Here is a 26842-nt window from a genome sequence, read left to right as displayed (position 1 = left end):
GTGGTGGAAATTCCCAAATTCCTTGTAATAAGAGAGCTAAAAAATGCTGACCAAAAAGGAACCATCTCTTTGTCCACCTGTAGGAGGCGCTCATGTTCTCATATAAAAGTAGTGGTCTTCGTGTTCAGCCACTTCATTTGGTGAGGTCCTCCAGCTACCTATGTGGGTGTGTTTGCCTGTGTGTGTGTGGGGGGGGGCTATCTCTTCTGGCATGTTTTCATGCTGCCTGTTTACAGACCTTTATCTTTATGGCTTTCTTGTGTTGAACTTCTCGGATTACCGCTCATATAGTTCTGCCTGATGACCATGTGATCATGGCGATTGGATAACGTACGCAAACATGAAGGGGATTAGTGCCTGTGGTTTGGATCTTTGGTTTGACGGCAGGTAGTCAGCAGTTGGACCGCATGCCTGGTGCTCCTCTGCTAAATTAATCCAAGTTTTGCTGCGCATTTGTAACAGCTGTGTTTGCTCGGAGGACCCGGGCTGGTAACCATCATGTGGAGTATGACAGCATTGTCCCACCCCGTCTTGTCCCCCCTCCATTACAGGGCAGCGACAGTGAGTACGAAGTGGACCAGAACCGGCAGAAGACTCACTCCTTTGTCAACCACTACATCAGCGACCCCACCTACTACAACTCGTGGCGGCGCCAGCAGAAGGGCATTTCCCGGGCCCAGGCCTACAGCTACACGGAGTCCGACTCGGGGGATGCTGAGCACAGCACTGCACCCCCACCCCTGCCCCCGCTCCCCCCACTGCCGCCCCAGCTGAACCCCACGCCCCAGGCCGTGGGTCAGGTCCAGGCCCAGACCCAGGCTCAGGCCCAGGCACAGAGCAGCCTTTTCAGGCCCAAAGGTAGCCGGACTCCCACCCCGTCACAGCAGACCTCCAATCCCCCAAGCCAGCACAGCACCCTCTACAGGCCACCCAGCAGCCTAGCACCTGGCACACGAGCCCCCATCGGGGGATTCTCCTCCTTTGTTTGACGTGGGGAATAAAAAAAGACGACAGCAAAGACTCTAAACAAACACGAAACACAGACAAATCGGTGTTTCACGGAGATTCCTGCATCGTCGGCTTTCCTTTGTTCTCTTCTCAGATTCCCTGATGCCGGAAGTTTTCTGTGTTTATTAAGCATTTTTTTTATTATTATTATTTTTGCATGTGTGTATACTGGCGTGGACCCGTGTGTTCTGACACGTTTGTCTGCTTTGTTTTCACTTTTTTTTGGGGGGGGGGGGTGAGTTGCATGTTTTTTTTCCTGCAACTTATTAATTTTATTTTAAATGTTCTTTTATTCATCAAACCAAAAACCATGGGAGTCTGTAAACGGAAACCTGTTACAACGGGAAATGCAATCAAAGGGTATTTGGGGTGCCATTCAGGCAGGTGACGTCACCAGAGGATGGAGATGAGGGACAAAGGGAGTGAGGAAGGGGAACAGAAGAGCGAGGCGAAGCGTGAAGACTGCTAACGGAGTCTAAGTCCACCTAAGACTACAGCCCAGACTGTACTTGGAAGTTGTGCTGTGACCCAGTGGAATGTTTTGGCAGGAAAACTGGATGTTGTCTGGAGGCTGCCCTCAGATTGATGCCAAGGGTCAGAGGTCACAGGTACGCGGTGAAGCCAGAGAAAGGTTTTTGGGTGAAGCGGTGACAGACTGGAAACAGGAACATTCCGGATACTCCTGACTCATCAGACACAGCAGCAAGGCTCTCCCTGTTCACATCCTAAAATTATGGGTGTGAATGTACGTGAATCAGACCCCGTAACGTCCCCGGTGGAATTACACACCTTATACATGTTTGTAAGTCACTTCCTGTATGAAAAATTCAACATGCACATTACTGTCCGTTTGAAAGTCGTGCCCAGATCTCCTGTGTATTTCAGCTGCAGGGTGAGTGAAGTGAAGGTATTACAGTATCTGGGATCAGGGTATAAGGCACAGATTTACCGCCCGCTGTTGCTGTTGATGACATCATCTCTGTGCCAGCGCCAGCAAGTGACATCATGGGCAGTGTCACTCAACTTTCCCAGTGAAAGAGAGGTAAACTCACGGCCTTGTTAAACCCGGCAGCGTGATTTATGGAGGTCTAACCAGCGCTGTCTGAGCACGCTGAGTAAAATGCGGTGGAAGAAGACAGGAAGCCACAAAGAGGGAGTGGCGTGGTCCTATGCTTCAGTGTGTGACTGATCCTTAAGGAGGACGTCAGGCGAAAAGCGTAGCTTGGAGCGTGTTCTCCTGCATGGGCTGTGTGACAGTGGCCCTCGGGGGTCTGTGGCCATAAAAGCCTGTTTGCAAAGCACCATGGGAGATAGGTGATAGCAGGCTGGCTGGGTTCTCACCTACGTGTCACAAACCTACATCTCAACTATTTATGGCCAAAATACCATCTACTTTTCTCTCAGAAAAACACTCTCTGCACATAAGCTTGTCATCTAGACAGTATAAAAATACAACAATAATATGGGCATGTTGAATATTTTTTAGCGCTGAAGGCTTTGCATCGAACTGTAGCTTGGGGTGTTTTTGGAAGGTGGGGGAGTGGATTTAGAAGGCGGCCTTGAGGTCACATTGCGGTAACCATGGAAACACGTAGTCAGGGCCATAGCGGTAAACAGGTATGCACTAAAGGGGCCTGTTTGCCTGGGAGAACCCGAACAACGGCATCTGCAGAGGATGAAAGGGCCGCCACAGGCCTGAGTCACCAAAGCAGAATCATCTCATTATGCTTGGAGGCCTCATAAAATGAACTCTTTGGCTGGTTTCCGTACCGTAGCAGTGAGCTGAGCCAGTGCACAGACACAGCGTCATTTGGAAAGTCAGTCTCAGAAGCAGGGTTGGGGGGGGGGGGGCGGGTACAGTGATGGGAGGGACAGGAGGTAGGAGGCTGACCCGGGAATATAGCCCACTTTAGGCTGCTGTCCCAGGGGGTGTAATCATTTGATGGGCAGGTGCTCTGGGATGGGGTCACGCCTAAATTATGATGGGGGGTACCATGATCATCAGTGACTGAAAAGGGGCCTGATCCAGATAAATTCATTTGTAATAATAATAACAACAATGGATACATTTACGATAAATTCTTATTACGCATCGATATGACTAACGCAAGCCACATTTTCAGATATAACATTACAATATAATCTAACTTATTATGTTTGAATAGCATTTTCATCTGACAAGTAGGGGGTGCATCCCTTACTCTCGCCTGTGCCCGGGTAAGTGGGGATGTATGTAGAACGACACAGAAGGCCGGGTCTCAGACAAGCAGCCTTAAGTAACTGTCAGATTCCCCGAGCAGGTGGCCGGGGCCGGGATGCGGCCATCGGACTGTGGCATGGAAGGCGTCGGCGCACGGCTGCTCGGCTTCTTACGACACATGGTGTCGTCGAGTCTAGCGGTGTCCAGCTGACTCTCAGCCTGTGTCACTCTCGTGGGCTCTACATCTGCGTCCATCCTCTATTCTTTAGGAAGGTGGGCTTTGCTGTCTGTCAGCCTGTAGCTGGATGCATGCAGGGGGCCCAGGCCATGCACTTGACTGCCCTGCCGTCTTTCCAGGGCTCTGTGGAAACCAGTGACCTTGACAACTGGTATGACAACAACGTGAACCACATGACCGTGTGCATTAGGCACGGAGGCCAGGCAGGCTGCTATAGGAGTATATAAACACACAGGCCGTACCTGCCTCATCCAGTCAGGTGAGGGGCGCAGGTAGGACCCCTGATGGACTCAAAGGGGCTTCCGAGGCCCGTCCCAAAGGCCGAGGTTGCCCGCGGCTCCCCCGACAGGACAGAGACGCAGCTTCGGAGTCACAAATCACTTTGGATGTGTCACACACATTCCATGCGATTTCTGCGACCCTCCCCCTGCCCTTTCTGTCAGAGGACTTGGGAGGAGTAAAATATTCGAGTACAAGGGGTATGTATGACCTAAAATAAACCGTGAACAGCAACATTACACCTGAGCCCTGACTCCATTCCATTCCCACGACATTCGTCAGCACTGCCGTCGTCAGTGATGGTGAACGAGAGTCTGAAAGATCACAGGAAGAAGACAATGAATATGGAAACAAAAATAGCTATTTCTGTCACAAGCTATTTCTGCTTTTTTTTTTCTTTGAGTGGGTCCTGACAGGACTCATGACTACGAGAACCAGCTGGTCTGGGTCGGTCCACATGACCGTGAGCAGTGTCCACCCAACCCCTGCGAACCAAGCATTGTACAAATGTTCTATCACTGTTCCCATGTCCAAAGCTAACAAAAGTACAAGTCCACCTATAAAATATATTCTACAAAAGAAAATCGATATTTATTTTTAATAAGAAATGATAGTGAAATATATATATATAAATGATTTAAAATGTGGCTGGTTGTAAGGCCTGTCTTCTCAGCTGTGACAAAGACTTTGGACCACACTGTGTGTTGAATAATCTAACCATGGGAGAGGACTTTTTGAAATTAGGGTCTAACAAAACCACCCCACATCACCGTATATGCTGCCTGTATCATGTATTTTTTTATTTTAAAAGAATTTCACCTTTGCTGTTTTGTGAAACGTGATAGTATGCGTTTGCTGAATCGGACCACAAGTCCAAATCAATGCTTCGTGAGTGAATCAAAAGGCGCCTTTTGGTCAAATGTGCAGGATATTTCCACAGTTTGAGGTTATTTTCAAGATGGTTATGTTTATTTTGTGTTATCTTACTGTGGGGTGTAAATAGCCAGTACCATTGGCTACTTGCTGCCAACGCTGGATTGGGGGGGAGGGGTGTTTTCAAACTGTCAACGTTTGACCTTCTCCTCCAGGACATAATGTATTATACTGAGTGTATAGTGCCAAGGATGTATTCTGTGTGATCAAATATATTCTTTATTAGATTACAAAAAAAAGTTTTAAAAAAAAAGAAAAATAAAAAATCTCACTTGAAACGATATGTGGAGCTATCTGATGTTTTGACCGCTATGGGCAGATTTTCAGGTAGATGCGAGAATTTGAGATGAACAGATGATTAAAAAAAAAGCAATCATTATTTTCTAAATGATAATGATAATAAAACAAAATGCATTTAAATGGCTGTGAGTGTTGAAAGGATGCGAGATGTTGCGCTCATCAGAGAGATGGATCTGGCCGGACCTCCTCTGATTGCCATTGAATCCGTCACCTTCGCCCTGGTGCCGGACGCCCTCTCAGGGTAAGTCAGTCTTTTACAGGTTCCTGTTTCACAAATATGAACGATATGAGTCCGAGATGCGCCAGGAAAACGTAAAAGTGCCTTTAGAAAAGCCAAACCCTAAATGCTGATAAAAACTGGAATGATAAAGGATAATCACGGCAGAACATAAGGGCACTTTCTGTTTCAAGTAAAGTGTTTTTGTGTGGGTGGATTGAGTGGTTACAACGGTTTATGGTGTACTGAGCCACTTCAGATGGTCTAATTTACTTCAGTAAACCATAAAATTGAGTTTAAATGGATTTATAAAAAATAACCAGCTGTCCATTGTGGGACGAAGGCCAGGTAATGGAAACAGAATTTTATCTTCTTGCAAGCTGTAATTATTTAATTGTTGCAATTTAAGGACTCCGTGGGTGAGAGTAAAACAGTATCATGTCGCTTTTAAGTTTCTTTGCGGCAGATTTATGAGTAATGGACCGCATTTGCTTTTCTTTCCCTTGAAATGTCTTCATTACAAAGTTAAAACGACCGCGTGTTATCGTTGTTATTGTTACTATTCGGAAAAAAAAAAGTTATCCATATAGGGACAGGTAAAGTATGGACTTTTTAATAAGATCGAATGTCTAAGCGCAAAAGCTCCGTCGCTTTAAATGTGGGAGGAGGAGGCGATTAGCGGTAGGACGGCTGGGTATTATGGAGATGGGGAGGGCCGGCTTAGTTCAGGGCTGGCCGAGGAGAGTCCGAAGTCCGGAGTACAGAAAGCTCCAGCTGCTGCGATCGGCGGACCGGTACACATTAACGAAGGCTACAAGGGGGGCTGACGAGGGGATTTACGGGGCATTGGAGGGGGAGAAGGAAGGAAGATCCCGGCGTGAAACGGGGATTTACAGCGCATTTCGTCTACGGTAAAGGCACCGTCCGCTTTGGCTACTTCAGCCCCCTGCTTGGTTTACCGGCCCTTTGCATTTCGGCTATTAACTGCACCTGGATGATCAGGTTCTTACCGCCGGACTCCACCTTTCCGCGGATGTTAATGTCTCTCTGGACCGTGGACGGGCTCCGGAATAATCATATAATCCCGGTGTCTGTAGCGACGCCTGCATTAACCCCCCCTGCATTAACGGTATAACTCCGAACTTTTTATGACTCCGATGCTGCACGCGCGCCTTCCCGATACTTTGCATTCATGCTTTTGCGATTCTGCAGCCGAAGGGTTTACAGTCGCTCCCGTCTTCAGCACCCAGTTCCAGCGCACCCTTACTTGCCTCTTTAAGCGGCTCCCGGCGGAGTCTGTCTCCCGTTTGCGCTGCGGTCTCTCTCCGGTCCGGACCGAAGCCCTCCGCCTGACCCAATTCGGGCTCCGTGCACCGGGGCTTCTGCTCACATAGCCCCTGGATGGCTGTACGTGCTGGGACATATCGGGGCGTTTTTCCTGCTTGGGGTGCGGATCGGTATCCGCACGGCATTTAATATGAATCAGCATTTCATTACTGTGCCATGTCCTGACCGAAGGCTGCCGGTCAGATGCACGCGCCTCCCTTATCCCGTGTCGCGGTGTCATTTAGCGTAATGCCAGATTCTTAGCTGCTGTTATTGAAACGGTATGATATTAACTGCCGCCCCTCCTGGGTTGAGTTCAGAGGGTCAGATGCACGTCGTTGACACCGGTCGACTGGGTTTATTAACCGGGATAACGCGGAACTGGGGGGGGGGGGTGTAAAGCAGCAGTTACCACCGCCCCCCCGGAAATCGGGTCAGTTAAAGTTAACAGGCGTAACACACAGCGACCCATCGCCAATCTGAGGAATGGGGTCCGAAAGGTGCTCTGTGTGCGGCCATTTCCCCGGATGGCACCTTGTAAGGGAGGGTGTGTGTATAACTTTCTTCTTTTATTACTTACGCCTGTTTACTTGGCAGGAGAGTTGAAGGTATCCTTAGACTGTAGTTAACATGCTGGCTGGCTGTGGCTTCTGAGAGCTATAAGTCTGATGAGTTATTACTCGTTGGCAGGGGGTGGTGCTGCGTGCCCCCCAACATCTGTGAGTAACTAAACTGACTTTCAGATGGACACAATTTGAGCTAGAGAAGTTTATAATATTCATTTGGAACCATTCACAGCTGGCCAACAGCAGGAAACAGAAATGCAAATGGGCACCTAGAAGCGACTCTATCGACCTCTATTATTAGTTACTGATTTTTTTAAGCTTTTCTTTCCCTGTCTTTGCATTTGTTGTGCATGGGCGGTTGTTCCTAGAAGGCGTAGTACTTTTATAGCTCCTCCCTTTCAGTTCCCCATCCTGAAATAAAATGCCTCTTTTTGTTTTTACCTGTAGCCTGTCACTCGTCTGGGTGGCCAACTGCCATATAGATCAGTCCCTTCTTGATGGTTTCCCCCCCAAGAGCCGCCTCTGTGTTTTTGGGGAGTGTTTTCTGGGGGTAACGGTCATTCTCTCTGGCCCCCGCTGCTCTCTGAGGGGAGGTGTTTCGTGGCAGAGATGTCGCGCTGACGGCCGTCGTCGGGTGCTAACGTGCCATAGCTGCTGTCTCTTCCTGTCGCTGTGACGACGGCCGGTGTGCCAGATGCTCTCTGCAGCTGCAAACTGTGGGAAACTGTTAAATGTACTGTGGAATATGGCGTGTGGAGCCGCCGGCGGGACTTGGGGCTCGTGCTGGTCAATACGCTTTTTCGTAAGTCTGTTCTTCATCCCCTACTCTCTTTTGTCCTGGAGGGGAGACGGCTGTTGACCTATGACCCCATCTCCCCCCCCCCCCCCCCCTTTCCTGGGCTGTATAGGCATAACGCAGACCAAACACACAGGCCAGATTCAGGGGTTCGACAGAATGTACTGCCCCCCCCATTCAGTCTGGAGTGTTTCATATGTTTCAGTTTAAAGCAGTGTTTAAGTCACACACCCCCCCCCCCCCCCCTCAGAGCCCAGCACACCTGTACCAAACAATCTACCTGCTACACGTCTGTATTATAAATCTGAGGGATTTATGGAAGTTAGGGGAGGGGCCATTGCTGGCTGACGCCTCTTTAATCCCCATCGTATCCTATAGTCTTGTAGTTGTTCCTTGACGCTCTTATTTATGGTGGTTCCCCCATCCCGGCTCGGATCACTGCTCGATTTCCTCCCCATTCGTGTCCTTTTCTGCAACACGGGTGTTTTTTTTTTTTTCTTTTCTTTCTGGGGGTAACGGTCATTCTCTCTGGCCCCCGCTGCTCTCTGAGGGGAGGTGTTTCGCGGCAGAGATGTCGCGCTGACATCTCTTTGCCCCCTTCTCATTGCCGTTTCAGCCCGGGCTGAGTGAGGCGGCATGGAGATGCAGCCGTGAGGTCAACTTGCCCGTCTGGCGTTGGGGCAGGATGTGAAAGATGGAGAACGCAGAGTTTAAAACCACAGTGTTTCTGTCTCAGAGCACTTCCCTGGAGCTCTGGCCTGTTTGATTCAAACGCCCCCCCCCCCCAGAGTCCCGAGTTATGGCATCATGCACAGTTTAACCAATTACAGGCTGCTTTGGCAAGTTTTGCCAGCCGGATATGCCCCCCCCCCCTCTCTGGGCACACCATCCCAGTCACTTCATGTTCACTGGAGAAACTCCAGCACTGTACAGTCACTGGACCTGGCAGATGGTTCTGTCAGAAGAGTGGATTCTTGGCTGCACTGTCTCCCTATGTGACTTGCTGGGCCCTTGAGGTTCCTGGTGCCAGTTTCAGGTTGTAAGACTGGTGTGCTGTGCTTAGGGTGGTCCCTGGAAATGGGGGGGGGGGGGGGGATGTTTGCCACTCTCTGAAAATGGTGGGCTATCTGGCACTCTTGTGTACCGTCCTCGCCAGCCCGTGGCAGGAAATTCCAGCGTAAATCGTTTGTTTTTGCTGGAATTCGCCCATTGCAGTGAGCGGCGTGGCTTGGCGCAGGGACGGGAAGTGTCGGGTGTGAGGCCAGGGCCATGGGTGAGCATTGGAGAGAGGTGGTTTTGAGGGTGGGGTCCACCTCGTGTTGAACAGCTTTAATAACTCTGCGCAGGGCTAGCCGAATAAGGTCGTCCCAGCATGCCGTGGGGCAGCCCTGTGATGTGGGTGTCGTACTGCATGAAACACTTAGCTTTCTGTTTAGCTGGTCTCTCCAGAGTCACTCCGCCATTCATCTTTGCGTCACATCAAACCACTTTGGAAATTCATGCAAATACCTCAGCAGAGGCTGCGGGAGGAGCCAGGCCCCCACCCTCTGCGACGACCTCCGACCTCTGGAGTCACGGGTTCAAAGCTGTGAGCGTCACGTAACCCTGGGTCTGCAGCACACAGTCGCTTATTGTGTCCCGGCGGACAGGCCGCTGTCTCAGGCTGTACCCCCCCTGGTCTGAAGCTCAGTCAGCCAGTCTATGTAAACTCTTACTTTTTGATTCTCTTCATACATTATATGTAAATGCTGACTGAGACAATGAGAGGATGTGCTCGTCCTTTGGACTTGTGGTGCCCCGCTGCGGATCAACTATGTTTCTTTCAAGCTTGAAAACCGCCTTCCTTTCCTGAAAGGAAAATGTGCAAATAGTATCCTCTTTATGAAGGTTTTTAATGTAAGAAATTTAACACTTTATACATTCTCACTTTATATCCAGACATAAATATTTATTATTTATTGTTTATTATTATTATTATTTATTACCATAAATCCAGGCCTTGGTTTTTGTTTATTGTAGTTTCTGTGTTGTTTGACATGTGTTCATGTTGTGTACTGGTGCTATTAGGAGTGAGCCGAATACTTTTTACTTGTTTGCATGCGTCATTATAAATAATTCTGATTCTTGAATGTGGCTCTTGCAAAATGGTGTACGTGTAGCAGAAATGAAAAGCCTCGCCGCTAGACTGAGCCCCCCAGACTGTCTTGAAGGCCTGGCGTTCCCCCTTCCTGCCACGCCGCCGCCCCGGTAATCCGGTGATCCTCCTCGGGCCACGCCGCGCCCAGGGCACTGCTTGTCAGGGATCCGCCGTTTGCAGTATTGGCGGTTAATGAAAGCTGAGAGAGCTGCTGTCCGGTGCCAGAGCGTTGTGGGGCAGGCACGTCCGGCCCCCGCCTTGGATACCTTTTGTGGCAATCGTTCCGTAGAACAACAAAGAACCAGTTCTGCCTCATGCCTGGATTTCCCCTCTGATTTATATGGTTTAAAATCTCAGAGGCAGGACAGCTAACAGTTGTATTAGATGTTTGTGTAACTACAAAAGGTTGTCGCTTCATTTTGCTTTCTAGTTATAAACGTCTGTGATGTTGTCATGGCATTCAGACGCCGAGGATGGTCTTGAAGAATGGTTTCCACAAGCCGCTTTTCCAAAATGAGTACTTCCTGTAGTGTCGCGTTCTTTGCTGTACATTCCAAAGGTTTCTGGGCCCAGTTCCCGGAACCCGAAGCTATGCCTGGCTGTCAGTATCAGTATCGCTGATACCCAGAAGACATGCTGGTCATATTTTGGGTTTTTCCCGGTGTTCCAGTGAGTTTCTTCAACTGGTGTGATTACAGCATTTTCACTGAATCTTTGCTAGTGATGAGGAGTGAGATTGTTTTTGTGGCGTGCTCCATGTCTGTCTCACTCCATCTGCGGTCCCCTGACCCTGTCAATGACGGATGACGGATCCTGGCCGTCTCTGCCTCCTGCGACCACTGTAGTGTTGCTCGCTTTTATGTTTGTAATTTGATGCAGATCGTTTTATTTTGGCTGCCCGTTGCTGGCAGATTTCTCTCAACAGCACCGTGTCCCTTTCCGCTTTCCTACACTCAAAAATGTAAAGTAAAAAAAAAAAAAAAAAAAGGAATGTTCTTGGATATAGAATAATTGACGTGGAATATTCCGGGAGTTAGCTGAGGGGGTGGATTTTACGGTAGACCGTCCGAGCCCTCAATGGAGGAGCCCGGGGTTGGGATGGCAGAGCAAGCTGATGGCTGTGCTGGTGGAGTGCCTTCAGGTTGGGGGGGGGGGGGTGTCTGTCTGGCTCTGCCCTGGTTGACGTGTCCGTTCTCCTACAGCCGGTTTGGCCATTAACTTGACCCGCTCAGAGGGGCCTCTTATCAGGACGTCGCCAGGTTGTTTTCTCGGGGAGGTGAATGACTGTTATCTGAATTCAAGGGCAATTTGCATGTGCCTGTTGCTTTTTCCCTCCCCCCGCCCCGTGTCCCCATGTGCCCCCACACCTGCATACGTCTGTGGCAGGTGGCAGATCCGCCAGTCTGGTTCCTGTTAAGGGAACAGGCTCAGACGCACGATCGTGCGAGAAGATCGCAGGCGCAGGAATGCTCTCCGCTCCTCCCCCCCGGTCTTGCTCTACCGCCGTGTGAATAAATCCCCACCGTTGACATAATTTGCGAATAGCACCTGCTTTATTTGCTGCTGGCACAAGTTCAGGTTCACTGGAACGCTTCCTTTCACGCATCCCCTCACAGGTGAGAATGAAATTTGGGGTCTGAGCACAGGGTCATGCTTTTTATCCAGAGCATTTAAGAGCCTCGCTGAAGGGGGGGCTGTGAGTTGGAGCTGAATTCCGGCCAAGCAGCAGGAGGTAATGGTGTAACTATATTAAACAAGGGAGTCGATGTAGAGGCAAGCTCCGTGGCTTGGGGCAATACAGGCCCGTAACTTGGGGCAATACAGCCCCGTAACTTGGGATACCCGTAAGGTTAGCACACTGAATTTTTTAATATTTAGGTGCCCCCCCCCCATTTACTGTTGGGTAATTTCTGTTAAAGACACACAAAAATAATTCCAGTGAAGTTGGCATGGCATCCGGGGGAAGGTTTCACTGTGCCTGCTCATGTCATTCTCTGTACTGGGCCACATGAGCTGCATGCTGGGATTGGGGTAGAGGGCGGGGTTGGTATCCTGTCAGGGTGCAGTGTACTGTGTGTATTCAGGGACTGCAGGGTCACTGGTTTGCCGTCAGCCCTGAGCACCGCGCCGTATGGCTGAGTGACTGAGTTTGTGTGATGATAATGAGGACCCAGCCTGTCCTTGTGTGTTCCATCTGCCCCTCTGCTGTAAGGACACTTCGGTGGCTAGGAGCATGTGTCCTGTAAACTGGAAAGGGAGCGTGAACTGGCAATACCATCAGTGGGCAAGGAAATGTGTGTGTGTGTGTGTGCGTGTATGTGTGTGTGCGTGCGTGTGTGTGTGCATGCCCTTGATGAGCAGAATGTAACTATATACAATGAATCAATAAGTAAATATGTTTAATAGGCTTTGTGCAGTTTAATATAGATATTGACTAATATGTCAGTTAAAAATACTGTCCTTCAGAACACTGGTCAAACAGCATTAGGTGTCACTGCATTCTCAGTACAGAAAAGTCTTGTAATGCGGTTTAATATCTGTGTGTGTGAGACCTGCATGAGAACCGGCATGAGAACCTGCATGTACAGCTCCTTCTACACAGTGCAGCATGGCCTGTTGAGGGATATGGTCCAACAGGCGTTCCCTTTGGTGCCCCACAAGCTCGTGGGCTAGCGGTGTAAAGTCTTGGCCCATTCAAATTGCATGTGGGCACATTTGCCCCTGGAAACACAGGCCTCCTCTAGCTGGCCCAGAGTCTTGTTTCTGCTAGAAGGGCTGCTGGGTCAGTCTGGGTACCGAGACCTGGGGACCCTGTGTCCGCCCACAGGAATCCAGGGGGTGTGAAAGTCCCGGAGGTGGCTCAACAGGTTTGTTTACTCAGCCTGGTCACCGCATGGCAGAGGTGTCTAACCCTTTGGGCAAACGTCTTCTGCCCTTCGTATGAGTGCCCGTGCGGAGGATGAGAAAGTGAGTGATGACTGACTGCGATCGGTATTGGGGTGGGTGTGGGATCTATGCTGCTGAGTGCGGTAACTGGACCGACAGCAGAGTGTGCGGTGCAGTGTGCCTGTGCGGTGCAGTGTGCCTGTGCGGTGCAGTGTCCCTGTGCGGTGCAGTGTCCCTGTGCGGTGCCATTAAAGACCCGACGCATTGTCTCTTCGTTCTGGCACTCCTGTGAATTCCTCCTGTGCGGGGAGGACAGACCGGCTCCCCGTGAGGGTGAATGACTCCGTCCTATGTGCCGCCCACTCAGATTCCTCCTCAGCCACCCTGACTGGAGCTGCCCTGGGGGGTATCTGGGCTAGGTGTATACATGTAGGGGTGGTGTAGCTTCCTGGAGGCGGGTCGCTTGTCTCGTTGTCACCCTCAGGGCTGGCGTTCTGTCTCGGGGCCTGGCGCCGGCATGACGAAAGCTCGGGGCTTTTGGCACCTCCCCCAGACACCGCCGTCGGGGTGACCGCAGAAGATCATCTAGATGCCCATAAAGATTTGGAGTGCTACATAAGGTCAGGACACAATGTTCCGGTTGCAAACGAGACCTGGACAGGGGTGCTGTCTGAAAGGGAAGACGGATCACCGGATCACCCCTTACTGTCACAGTCAGCCTCCGCTCGTCATCTGTGTCGCCGAGATGCAGCCTTAGGTTTCGTATTCCTCTGCGTTTTTGTTTCAGCCCCTACCACCTTCTGTCCCATTACTAGGAAATCTTGTGGCCTTTTTTGATTGGGTGAGCTAAGGGCCATGAGCTCAGTCCCTTGCTGCCCTTTTGGAGGAAAGTCCCAGAATCCTGTCGTTTTTAACTGCTGTGTGATAATAGATCCTCCTTTAGAAGGTGGTTCCTGACTCGGTAGGTTCCTTTCACAGTAGTGGAGCCCAGTCATACTCAGCTGGTCCTTGGCCACACCCACAACAGGAAGTAGGTGATGAGCGTGGGTCTCTGTAGAGGACATGAGGTTCAGCAGAAATGCCACATGACTGAACAATACTGAGAAGAGGGGGTAAGGCTAAACGGATCCCAGATCAGTGTGAAACATTGCTGCATGATGTAGGCACTCAACACGTGCTGGTACGCGAATGAAGAGGCTGGGTAAGGCTGTGCTTTGATCTGCTAAGGGGGGTGGGGGGGGTGCTGTGAGCTTTGTACCCTTTGTCTCTGGTGGGGGGGGGGGGGGGAAATCTAGGATAGATGGAGAGGTGTCAGACAGGCGATGGCATTCACAGCCGGGGGCGGCATCAGCCGGTCAGTCCCTGTGATCTCTGTGTGAGTGAGTGAGTGAACCGGGGGGGCTGGTTGGTGCAGGGTGGGGCGGAGGGGCTTCACACTGTGGCATGGGGCGAGGGTGAGGAGAAGCTTGAATGTAAGTGAAGCTCATTTTACATTAGAGTGAATCAAATATCTTGCAGGGGGTTCTAACTCCATGTAACTGGACCCCCCCCCCCCCAAACACGCACACAAACACACCCTCCTGCACTGGTGGGACTTGTTGGAGCCATTCCTCTGTCCCGTTGAGGTACCCCCTGCTGGGGTGACATTGTGCTGTAACATGACCATATCCCCGCGTTAAGAGCCCCCCCCCCCCCTCCCTCCCTTAGCTAGGTGTAGGTGGGCCCACATGCTAATTGAGCTATGGGCTATTTGCTGCATAATTAGCCTTTTGTCTGTCTGCCTGGGTTCCTCCCAAATTAGCATGGTGCTTCGGACGGCCATGCTAACGGCTTTATCTGTGGAGGGGGGGAGGGGCGGAACCTGTGTTGTATCAGCAAGGATGCTGTTTAATCCAACTTGGACATCTCTGGTCTGTTAGCTGGCCCTCTGTTTGGGCCGTAACAACGCATTAAGTAATAATAAAGCAATATGTAAAAACTTGACAAAATGTAATGCATGTTCGTCATATGACGCAGCGTTATTGCGTGACGCATTGTCACACGCTGTAATGATGTAATAACTCGACACAAAGCAACATTTTCATTACATAAATTGAGGTGAGTTAGAAGCAGGAGCTGGCTTTTCAGTCAACCAACAGTAACCTGATATCTCAGGCTTGGGGAATTTCGCAGCTAATCCTTCCACATTTTTGTTTTGCAGATGCCATTTATGGATACGGGTCGGTCCTGTTCCCAGGGCCAGCACACTCAGCCCAGATCGCATGTCAGTGGGTGTTGTGGGGGGGAGCTGCTGCTGCTGCATACATGTCTTTCATGGAAGAAACAAACAATTCTAAGTGAACTTCTACCTGGAATTTCATCTGAAACGAAACAAGCTCAATCCGGCGTGAATGAGTCTCCTTAAGGCCGTTTATATCAGATTATGTCGTTTTAGGATTCGTCAACATAGCCGGATGTTCTTCATTCATAGCCGATTATATGCCAGTGCTCATGGGTCCCTGTGACCCCTAGAGGGTCTTCTGGGGAGGGGCGTGGTGTATGAAACACTCCTCTTGGCTCCTCATCTTATCTGAACCAGTTTCTTTTTTTAATGTTTACTTTATATTCATCAGTTATGCTCTTTGAGTAGTATGGGATTACTTCTATGATTACACCTGTTTTCCTGAAATTTGCTAACCTTTTTAAAGCTTTTTGGGTTCCTTTACAGTATAAAAACTGGGTGCACACACAGTTTTCACGTTTTTGCGCATGCATGCATGCACGCGGTCATTGTTCTAACCTCTGTCCAGGAGCAAGACCCCAGTGTTCTCCTCAGGCGCACTGCAGTGACCTTCGTCCTGGTGCCACTCTTTCAAAGGCATGTAAATGATACCTGCTGGGTGCCTCAGGAGGTGCCGAAGAGAGCCAGCTTTGTTGCCAGTAGGCGTTGAACTGGAGTCCTGGGAGGGATCCTGCCGTTGTCATGCTATGAGAACCGTGGGGCCTGTGGTCCGACACCTTGTGAGTTTTTTGTTTTGTCTTTGGTCTTGATGCTGTTCCGGTTGTCGTCTGTCCCCTGACACTAACAGAGCCCCTTGTCTAATGTGGGACCAGCCTTCCCCCGGCTCTTCAGTCCCAGGTGAATCTCCTGGGCATTTCACTCGTTTGAAGAGGGGTGGCCATCAGCGCCCAGTGCGGAGGAAACCCGAAACCGTGTTGACTTGGCCTTCTGCACATCCGGCTGTGTCGCGCTCTCGTGGGTAACTCTGGAAATTAGCCATATAAACGTATTCCCTTAGACTCATCCCCTGTAAAAGGGAAGTTTTCCTCCCCGCCTCGCTGTGGACTTTGGGCTGATGTGATGTGGATGTCCGCTGGACTCTCGGCAAACTGGATCTGCTTCCTGTTTCACGGTAACACACGAGTGAAACATCTGACCTGCTTGCAACTGCTTGGGTTTTCTTATGATTACTGGCGGTTGCATAATTTCCATGATTCATCCAGTTTGCTGGAACTGGCCATTTGTTCTTGATATGAACCACATATTATTGATGTGGTGATTTACAAGGAGAAATAGGCATTAAATCATGGTTCTGTACTGTAAGGTGCCCTGTACTGTAGTGATTGGATGTCTACATGTATTACAGTGTGTATTGATCCATATTGCACACCATTTTATAGATAGGCAAAGCTTGCTGGTTTACAGAAGATGGTTTATACAGGAGGGTCTCCCAGTTGGGTTTTAGCTGTGCAAATGGGCTAGTTACCACTCATTAGCACTGGAAGGGAATGGGGGGGGGGGGGGTTCACCTAAGCTGTTTCAGAATTTGCTGAAAGACTTGCTGGGGCTGGCTCATATACATTTGTTTGGATGGCTAATCCCTTATTCTCGGTGGGAGGAAGGAAGATCATGTAAATCTCTAGCTTCAGCACTGTAGTGCCACCTGCTGGCAGGGAGGTTAGGTGGTTAGAGATCAGTGTAATTGGATAGAAAATGAACTGGATTTGTTGTTTGGCTACATTTTTAATAGCCAAAAAACCCATTCCTTTGATTCTGGGAGACCGAGATGTAGTGATGTAGTTGGTAATACTTTGAATGAGCACTACTGCTGTGGCTGACGTAGTCTGTACAGCAATTCATTAATTCACGGTGTTTCTCCTTTCTGTGACATTTCTTTCTTTATAAACGGGGGTTCATTCTGTGGGCGCATTTTCACATGCAGATTGCTGGGACATTAGACAGAGTTACGGTACAGCAGACCAGAGAATCACATTCCTCACAGGGAACAGGCAGTCCTCTGAATCTGGCTCGGCCTGTCATCCATCAAGTGCCCCTCTGTTCTTCCCACAACGGCTGCCTTTTGAATGGAGCGGACGGGGATGTAAATGTTTGTGGGTGACGTCGGCAAGGCAGACTGAGCAGCTTGTGGGTGGAAATGTCCCGGATTCAGTCCCCCAGTGTGACTGAGCACCTGGGATGACGGAATCCCCCCCCCCTTCGGATCATGGACTTCGACATTTCATGACCAATAGAACTTTCTGTAAAGGATTGATAGGGAGAGTTCCTGTAACACACAGAGCACCTGTGTCTGAACGGGTGGGAAGCGGAGAGGCCGGCTGCGAGCGCTCTCACTCTGCAGATCACTGCTCAAGGCACTGCGGTGATGTATCTCTCTGGGTGGAATATAGATTCTTAGGAATCGTCACAGATTTAGTTGATAGTCCTCGAGGACAGAGGGGTGTCACCTGAATCCTTTGCAGGGGGGGCACCGGGATACTTCTGTTGTACTAAAAACTGAAGTTGTGTGACGTACACTGGGAATGATGGAGGAGGGGGGTCTGCGGTCAGATAGCAGTGAGGACTGGTGACAGTCTTGTTAGGTTAGCCGGTCTTCCACAAATGAGGTACTTGCTGAAGAGGGAGGCCTGTATGTGTCTCTGTTCCTGGCTTGATGCCTTCCTTTCCAAAGGATCCGTGTCTGGAAAATGTAAAATGGCCCCTATTCCTAACTTTACTGCTTGGGAGGAATGTCTGGTTTTGTGGAATCCGGAGAACGGTTTGCCTGCTTTGTCTGTCCTAGTACTGAAATCAGTCATTTTTTAATGTATTGTTGCCTCCTTCTTCCTAGGTGGTGCCGCACGTGTGTGTGACCAAGGACGACTGCTGTTTTCTGCAGAGGCCTGCAATGGCTTTGATGTCAGGCCACCTGTATACGTGTGCCCTTTGACCTGAACTCGAGTCCTCTCACTCTGAAGCTTTGGCTGATACTCATCTGCCACTTGCTCTCGGGTCCGACCCCCATTGTCAGTTCTTTGGGGTTTTCTCCAAAGCCGCCAAAATGCCCATCTTGAAGCAGTTGGTTTCTGGCTCATCGCAGTCCAAGCGCCGCTCACGGGCGGACCTAACAGCGGAGATGATCAGCGCCCCGCTCGGTGACTTCCGGCACACCATGCACGTGGGCCGGGGTGGTGACGCCTTTGGGGACACCTCCTTCCTCAGCACACGCACTGGGGAGCCCCCTCAGAACGGCCGGGCCCAGCCCAGCTCCCCCGGGTCTAAGCCAGGCCTGTTGTCTCGCACCTTCCGCAGCAGCAAGCGCTCGCAGTCCGTCAACCGGGCCGACAAGCAGGAGCAAGCGCCGGCATCCCCGGAAGATTGCTTGGTGAAAAATGCTGTATCTCTGCCCTATCTCGCCGATGAGGGTGGGGACGGCAGAATCCAGGTGCCCAAGAGCCTCTCCTCCACCCCATTGAAGAATCTACCGGAAGTGGACAACAGGCCCCTCAATGGGGCGGTGGCCTCCAAGGCATCAGATTTGGAGCTGGATGAGCGGCGCTTTGGCGAGCTGACAGACCTGCCCCCGTTCGCTGGCTTTGGGCGTGGGGGCATGAAGCATGCAGAGTCCATCATGTCCTTCCACGTCGACCTGGGTCCTTCTATGCTCGGGGACATCCTCAGTGTGATGGACAAGAAAGGCTGGGACGATGACGACCTTGGCTATGAGGAAGGAAAGAGCAGCGAGGGGCATGCGTCCCCATCCCCGCTCGGCCTTCAGGCAGATGCTGAAGAAGATGGCGAAGCGGAGGAGCTTCTGGAGCCTCCACTCCGTCCACCTCGTGCCGTGGATGTGGAGAACCATGAACCGGGCCCCTACACACCCGAGCCATGGCCCAAGTACCACCAGCACCTGGACAGCTGCTCCATCTCCAGCTCGGGCTCTGCTGCCCTGGAGGAGAAACCACTGGGCCTCTCGCACGGGGGAGACACAGATAGTGCCAAGTTTAGCTCACCACGGGGGGAGGATGAGAAGGACTTCTCTTTCATGGATGAGGACGATGATGAAATTCGTGTTTAAAGGGAGAAGACTAAAGTGCCACTATTGGATTTTTTTTTCTTAAAATGACAGAACTTAGTAGCATTTAAGGCATGCTGGCAAAGTATGAAGCTTAGAGTTCCCAAAGCAGACCATTCCAAACTCCAGCCCCAGTCCCTCTTCATCTGGAGAATTCTCCTGCTCTAGAAAAACAAACCCTTATCACACCATCTGCCTTGTTTCCCCTGACAGCTGCAACTGTATGGTGGGGGCCAGTGCCTGTCCTATAGGACCAGTCCTGCAAGCCTCTGATTGACTGTAACACGCATTTGCATTTTCCTTGTTTTAGACAGTGAATGTTCTACTTTGGATTTGTACAGTTTTCATGCTTTTTCCATCGAGGATGTTGGTAGCTCTGTGTCCCTGGTTTCGTGAACACTTGCATGACGGAGACGCTCTAAGGACCGACCTTCTGCAACTGGATGTTTCAACGGTGTAAGCCTAATGACAGACCGTCATTTGGCCGGTCCCAGAGCCGTCATATCAGAGGAAGATGTTAGTCACAGGCTGACTGGCAGTTTCTCACAATCCCAGGGAAAGGATTGTGTGTTTTTCGTCCAAAATGAATGCTACTTTAAAAAAATAAACTGTTGGATACTTTTGGGTTGGTGGACACATTCATCTGCAGAACATACATTTATTACCATTTTATGCAGTTATTCTGCTTGACTATCCAGTGGGAGGAGCTGTGTGGGTGTGTTGCATTATGGGAATTTGAGTCTTTGGTCATGTGTAGCTGGGGTGTCATTCAGCGACCAGTTACTGCTTCTAATGGTAGAGGAGACAGTTCTGCACCCCCTCCCCATGTCATTTTGATTTTACTTTTTTGTCAGCTGTGGTACTTCAGTGGTGTCTTCAGCTCCATCCTTTTATGGCTTTGGTGCTGTAAGCTGGATCTGAGGTTATTTTCTGTACCTGTGGCTGCTCTGGGTCTGCCCACTGGACCACCCGCTCTTGGGTCAGACCCTGGCAGCTGCTGTCGACATAATACTGACCTGTAGCTGGAAAGACTCTAAGACACTAATTCTCTTTTCTACAAATTCTATGTGTAGTTGAATGTATCATTTCATGCTTCTCAGTTTTATTTTCCCCATATAAATAGACATAACACTCAGTCTGTTTTATGTGTGTGTTTTTTTTAATGACATGTATATTTAGAACCTATGTACCACTGACTGATTGTAATGGGAGTGCCTGGAATGCCGTGTTGCATCTCTGCGTTGGGCTTCTGTTGGAGCCTTGACCTGCCAGTTGAGGACCCAACCTTGTCACCGCGGGGCAGAGAAGGATTGGCAGGTTTGTAGAAGGATAGAGTCACGTTGGATGGAGAGACGTCTCTCTAGATGCCACTGTAAGGGAACACGGAGCTCCTCTCCTCCCACCACTTGGCATGCTTTGGGTCTTGCTTGAAGGTGCTGGCTTGTCCTTCCTAACCACACGACGGGGGGAGGCTGGGGGTGTTTTTGTAAGCATTCTTTTCTAATGGATAATTAGCCTATGAGGTCATCAACCTGCGATGATTAACGAGAGTTCTTGGAACGTGAAAAGTGGTTTCAGAGGTTGCCTTGACCCTTGGGTGTTGGAGGCCCAGAACTTAACATCACTTTGAGTTTGAAGTAAGATGGCGGCAGAATGCGTCTCGTCTTTTTTATTGTCAAGAGCGGGGGCTACCCAGTGACAGATGATCTAAATACTCATGTGCCAAATTTTCGGTCTTCTACTTCTGGGTTGTTAATGTGAGTTGGTTTGTAGTGATGGCATCGAGAACCTCCAATACACATGTTCAGTGTTAGCTTAGCTTAGCTAACACTGTTTTGGGAGCCTTGGATCAGCCAGCACAAACTGCTCCGTAAACTACTCTGTTCCACGCAAATTAAACCCTAGTGTGTTATTTTAAAGCAGGGGTCTCCAACTCTGGTCCTGGAGAGCTACTTTGCAGTAAGTTTTCTATCCTACTTGGCTTCTGATGAGCCACACCTGCTCCTGGTATTTACCTGAGAACAGGTGTGGCTCATCAGAAGCCAGGTAGGATAAAAAACTGACTGGATAGTAGCCCTCCAGGACCGGAGACCCCTGTTTTAAAGATCACCCATGTCAGGTTCCGCGGTGTGTGAGATGCAGGTCCAGCCTCTTCGGGGCTTCTTTCTCTGTCGGACCACACGATGGACACACACTTCTTGCATCTTGGGGCACGGGCTGTGCCTTTGCTCGCTAAGGAGTCGTCTGCTGCTTTTGGCACAAGGATGCTGGGTCACCTGGAATGAGGGACCCATGATTAAAGCCAGTGGTGCAGATGGTTAAGCAGAACATGAAGAAAAGTAGATGTCAGACTTAGGTTTTTATGGTGGTGATTCTTCTGCCTCTGCTCTGTTCTGAAGTTCTTGTTTCTTCACACTAAAATGTAAAGATTTATATTTACTTTCGAATAACAGCTGTATTTTTCAATAAAAGATAAGCCTGGTAATCTTGACAAAAGCTCTGTCGCGTGGTGTTTTTTCCCCCCTTACTGCGTTGTTGTCGGTGGACCGTGGCAACAGCCCCGGATTCAGCTGAGGCCTGTATGTACATGGCCCACATTTTCATTTCGGTTATCGTCACATCGGCACGGCTGCCCTCGGCCAGACTTTCAGTTTGGGTTCACCGCTCTGAAGTGTCGACAGACTGGTTTAACAAAAAAAAAGACATGCATCATTAAAACATTACATGTTGCACTGATCTGTGCCTTAAATGAAAGGGCAGGTGTGCACCTAGATGAGTGGCTGGGGAATGCCCATAGCATAGAGCGGAATTCCCCTCCACCTTCCTGTAAAGGCGGTGCTGGGTGGGGCAAGGCTGGAATTGAGAAGTGGGAGGTCAGCTTTCTGCACCCCTGGGGGTATGGGGGCTATTAGCTGCAGGTCTGGCGGTAGGGTGGAGCATCATACCCATGGGGTGGGGTGGGGTGTCTCCCCTTACGGGGGCAGGTGTTTTGCGGTCTTTGTGCACAGAAAGCATCATGATAGCCAGGTGTTCCATGATGAAGGTAGGCTCAGCAAACACAACCCCCCCCCCCCCCCCGATTTAATCAAACAGTAGGAAATGATACGTGCCCACCCCCCACAGGGCAGAGCTCACTGTGTTATGGGTAGAGGAGGACAACTTTGGACAACTCCCATGTGTGAGAATAGCAAACCCAGACTGGGCTGGCTACTGGAGACGACGGATAATAACAGTCAGTGCGTGGGGGGGTGTCAGATTTACACATGATGACGGAGTACGGCTGGATTTGCTTAACCGTTTTGGACAGCATGATACAGAGGCGAACTGTCTAAATCCTGCCTGTTTCATTTTATATTTCCATGACGTGGTCATTTCTGGCGGCCAGAATGTTTTCAGTCCCACGCAGAGTCTAAAATATTACTGGTGGTGCTATAATGACTATTCACAGAACTGGGGTTGGCGGGGGGGGGGGCAACAGGCTGGAGGGTGCGGGAATACAGAATACTGATGAGTAACTGTGGGTGCTGGGAATGCTCATCTGATGATCTGATGAGAGTGTGTGTGTGTGTGTGTGTGTGTGTGTGTGTGTGTGTGTGTCCCTCCCCTCATTCCTTCTCACACAGACTAGCCTGGGGGGGGGTCCCGGGCAGATTTCCCCCAGATGCTCCTCTAAGTTTCTGCTATTCACAGAGGTATTGTGACCATAGGCACCTCCCACTTCTCCCAGTACCGGAGGACGTTCCTGATTCCAGCAAGTGGTAAAAGATGTGGGGTGGGGGCATTTCAGCGGTGAGCAGCCGGCGCTCATTTGAGATCCATGACGCTCCACAGCTGGGCTCCAGATGCTGGGACCCCCCCCCCCCCACCCTAAGTGGACTTGCCCACAGGGCTGCAAATACATGTTTGAGCTGGATTCTCCCAGCTGGGTTGGAGTCAGGGGGCAGGTGGTTGGCTAGTAGCCCCCCGCTCCTCCCAGCCCCCCTTTTTCTCGGTCAGCTCAGCCTTTCCTCAGGGCTCGGTGCTGAAGTGCATTGTGGGTCAGGGCCTCCGACTCAGCTGTCACCGCAGAGACGCAGCATCGCCTCACTTCGACGGGGCGGCCCTCAACCCGCCCAGTCGCATTTTCAGCTCATCAGATTCTATTTCACCTCTTTTTATTTGCTTGATGATATTACTGGCATCATACAGATGCTGTTTTAAGAAAGTATGTAATGAAATATTAAGACTATGTAGCTGTGGATTAAGAAATATAGCGCCTTTTATCAACCACATGGCACCTCAGTGTCTAGCAGCCTTATGGTAACTTTCCTCCTGGTTAGCTGGCCTGGGATTGTCATACTCAAGTCTGCCACCTGGTGGTTGCTTGAGAAAAAGACAAAATTTGACTGCTTATAACAGGGGTGCCCAACTCCAGTGCAGGGGGGCCAGAGCCCTGCACATTTTTGGGTTTCCCCTCATTTAACACACCTGATTCAACTCCTTGTGCTAATTACCACACAGCTCTTGAGCTGAATCATTTATGGTGGAACAGGGAAAGAACTAAGCTACACTGGGCTCCGCCCCCCCAGGACTTATAACAATGTAGCAAGCAGAAACATCCAGGGGGGGGCGCTGAGCTGCAGATGCCGGGGGCTGTAGGGTGGTGCTGGTTTTGGGCTCAAAAAAACGAAGCGATAATTAGAATGTCCCCAAAGACAGGCTGTATAATCAACATGAATCAGTATTACTGTATTAAGACATATCATATGGCCTTTGTCTTAGTTTCACTGTAATTCTGGTGGATTTTCTGGTTTTAGTTTTGGCCTGCTAGGCAGTACATCTGGTGACTTCATTGTAAAAGAGACATATTCAGAGCAGGTAATAATCAGAACAGTACCGGGCCGAGCCGCAGATTTGGGCTTCCTGCAGCAGAGATGTCAAATTACTTCAAAATTACTCAGCCATGGTTACAAGATTTTTTTTTTTTTTTTTGTATGGTCACATATGTGGGGAACACTGGGATATTCATGTGTGACAGTTATGGGATGGGAGATTACAACAGTGCAATATTAGAATAAAATATAATAAATAATATTCACTGCTCAAAAAAATGAAAGGAACACTTTTTAATCAGAGTATAGCATCAAGTCAATTAAACTTCTGTGACATTGACGTGGTCAGTTAAGTAGCAGAGGGGGTTGTTAATCGGTTTCAGCTGCTTTGGTATTAATGAAATTAACAACAGGTGCACTAGAGGGGCAGCAATGAGACGACCCCCAAAACAGGAATGGTTTAACAGGTGGAGGCCGCTGACATTTTTCCCTCCTCATCTTTTCTGACTGTTTTTTCACTAGTTTTGCATTTGGCTACAGTCAGAGTCACTACTGGTAGCATGAGGTGATACCTGCACCCTACAGAGGTTGCACAGTACAGTCCAACTCCTCCAGGATGGCGCATCAATAAATGCCAATTGCCAGAAGGTTTGCTGTGTCTCCCAGCACAGTCTCAAGGGCATGGAGGTGATTCCAGGAGATCAGTTACTCTAGGAGAGCTGGACAGGGCCATAGAAGGTCCTTAACCCATCAGCAGGACCGGTATCCTCTCCTTTGTGCAAGGAGGAACAGGATGAGCACTGCCAGAGCCCTAGAAAATGACCTCCAGCAGGCCACTGGTGTGCATGTCTCTGACCAAACAATCAGAAACAGACTTCATGAGGGTGGCCTGAGGGACCGACGTCCTCTAGTGAACCCTGTGCTCACTGCCCGGCACTGTGGAGCTCGATTGGCATTTGCCATAGAATACCAGAATTGGCAGATCCGCCACTTTCACCCTGTGCTTTTCACAGATGAGAGCAGGTTCACACTGAGAACATGTGACAGATGTGAAAGGGTCTGAAAAAGTCGTGGAGAACGTTATGCTGCATGTAACATTGTTCAGCATGACCGGTTTGGTGGTGGGTCAGTGATGGTCAGGGGAGGCATATCCATGGAGGGACACACAGACCTCTACAGGCTAGACAACAGCACCTTGACTGCCATTGGGTATCGGGATGAAATCCTTGGACCCATTGTCAGACCCTACGCTGGTGCAGTGGTTCCTGGGTTCCTCCTGGTGCACGACGATGCCCGGCCTCTTGTGGCGAGAGTATGCAGGCAGTTCCTGTAGGATGAAGGAACTGATACCATTGACTGGCCCCTATGTTCCCTAAATCCAATGGAACACCTCTGGGACATTATGTTTCAGTCCATCCGACGGCGCCGGGTTGAACCTCAGACTGTCCAGGAGCTCGGTGATGCCCTGGTCCAGAACTGGGAGGAGATCCACCCAGTGGTGGCACTGGACATCCCTGACATCCGATTGGCCACCCCGGGTGCCACCCCAAAATGTATTTTGCTGCTGGCAGTTCCTGATGCTCATTTGTCTAAAGAAGTTTTTGAATTTTGCCGGCAACGCTGCTCAAGCTATTTTCAAATCAAAGACGAGCCGAAGACAATAGCATGGTTTCAAGGTAAGACGAATAACAAAACATCATATTTGAAATACGTTTTATAGTTTATTATAAGGTTTGTTTGCTGAGTAACGTTTATTATCCGCTGTGTAAGTTAATGAGGCGCTGATGACATCAGTTAACTTAATGATATTAGAGAGATCAGTTCACACTTTAGACAGTTAACGCTATACTTCATCTGTGCTAGTATTACATGCACATACCATGTATTTAAGTTATTATATTTAATTTACGATGCTCAGATATTTTGCTAATATGGGGAAGTAATGTTAGGTTAGCTGTTTGTGAGTTAAATTTAGTTGAAATGGAATAGCCAGCTGATATACTTTCTTCAGAATAATGTTATTTAGATCGGTTGCTGATTTTAATGTGCAGGTATGATAATTGATATTTTTAATTAGGATAAATATGTTTCTAACTGGATCAGATGTAACCAGACTGTAATATTTTTGCAAAGGGTCCATTAAACATGAAAAGAAAGGGCGAAATACCAGACTTCTTTATAAAGAAGCACAAACAGGCAGATCAGGTTCAAACAGACCCTACCCTTTGCACTGGATCCCACAGCAGCTCCATACCTGAGACTAGTTAGAGTCAGTGTGGTCAGACTTCAGATCCACCAGCAGGTCAGAGCATCTACCAAGCAATCACATGTTTCATACAATGTTAGAATTTAAACTGAGCTTCAGGAAAGTTCAACTAAAAAAAATCAAATCCTGTCATTATTTATTAACTCACAACAAAGTGAGTAGATGAGTAAATTATTATATTTTCATATTTTGAATTATATGTTGGTAATGAAATAGATTTGGGTTTTCTAAACACTTTCATTGTGTTTGTGTGTGTGCATCTTTGTGACATATCAGGATACAAATTTGTATAATGGAATGAGTATGACAGGTATTTCAGGAGAAGGTGACTTATGAGGACATTGCCCATGCCCCCATTTTTCAAAAGGCTTATAAATATTTTTAAATGTTCCCTGTGAGGGTTTGTCACGCTCGGAGACGGAGGCAAGCAGGGAAGCAGGAGCGCAAGCCAGGACGTCAGGTAAACAGGATTTATTCAGGGAGGGACGGGCACGGACATCAACGTGACACTACAACAATGACTGATCTGGGGATGACTGACTCTGAC

General features: G+C 49.4%; 2 protein-coding genes and 1 long non-coding RNA gene across 8 annotated transcripts in view; 2 read left to right on the top strand and 1 right to left on the bottom strand.

The window, feature by feature from the left end:
- Nucleotides 1-1131, top strand: part of sdk2b (sidekick cell adhesion molecule 2b) — a 160414-nt gene extending 159283 nt beyond the window's left edge. The window contains exons 45-46 of one of the 2 annotated variants that reach the window (XM_023816980.2): nucleotides 84-140; nucleotides 552-1131. In XM_023816980.2, coding sequence (XP_023672748.2) covers nucleotides 84-140; nucleotides 552-989 — 495 coding nt within the window. In that variant the 3' untranslated portion in view covers nucleotides 990-1131. The remainder of the gene's footprint in view (nucleotides 1-83; nucleotides 141-551) is intronic. The other variant, XM_023816981.2, reaches the window with a different exon arrangement.
- An 82-nt stretch (nucleotides 1132-1213) lies between these two features.
- LOC140590823 (uncharacterized) lies at nucleotides 1214-6856 on the bottom strand. Its single transcript, XR_011991665.1, has 2 exons — nucleotides 6447-6856; nucleotides 1214-5222 (listed from the first exon to the last, which is right to left on the bottom strand). It is a non-coding gene; the product is annotated as an uncharacterized lncRNA (long non-coding RNA).
- Nucleotides 2859-21714, top strand: cdc42ep4b (CDC42 effector protein (Rho GTPase binding) 4b). 5 transcript variants are annotated; one of them, XR_011991664.1, is made up of 3 exons: nucleotides 5879-6086; nucleotides 17995-21143; nucleotides 21293-21714. XR_011991664.1 is itself a non-coding variant. In XM_023816951.2 (2 exons), exon 2 carries the CDS (start codon nucleotides 18205-18207, stop codon nucleotides 19219-19221), a length of 1017 nt encoding a protein of 338 aa, XP_023672719.1. In that variant the 5' UTR covers nucleotides 2859-5199; nucleotides 17995-18204; the 3' UTR covers nucleotides 19222-21714. The 5 variants fall into 5 exon arrangements, 4 of the variants coding, with proteins under 4 accessions (XP_023672719.1, XP_023672721.1, XP_023672718.1 ...); XM_023816951.2 differs by lacking the exon at nucleotides 5879-6086 and adding an exon at nucleotides 2859-5199 and having other exon boundaries at nucleotides 17995-21714; XM_023816953.2 differs by lacking the exon at nucleotides 5879-6086 and adding an exon at nucleotides 5250-5523 and having other exon boundaries at nucleotides 17995-21714.
- The last annotated feature ends 5128 nt before the right edge of the window (nucleotides 21715-26842 follow it).

The sequence above is a fragment of the Paramormyrops kingsleyae genome, chromosome 5, assembly GCF_048594095.1.
Source record: "Paramormyrops kingsleyae isolate MSU_618 chromosome 5, PKINGS_0.4, whole genome shotgun sequence".
Taxonomy (NCBI): Eukaryota; Metazoa; Chordata; class Actinopteri; order Osteoglossiformes; family Mormyridae; genus Paramormyrops; species Paramormyrops kingsleyae.
The sequence above is the reverse complement of the archived record's forward strand: the minus strand, read 5'-3'. Positions and strand labels throughout refer to the sequence as shown.

Coding starts and splice junctions, on each gene's coding strand:
- cdc42ep4b (XM_023816951.2), top strand. CDS start 18,205: ATGCCCATCTTGAAGCAGTTGGTTTCTGGCTCATCGCAGTCCAAGCGC.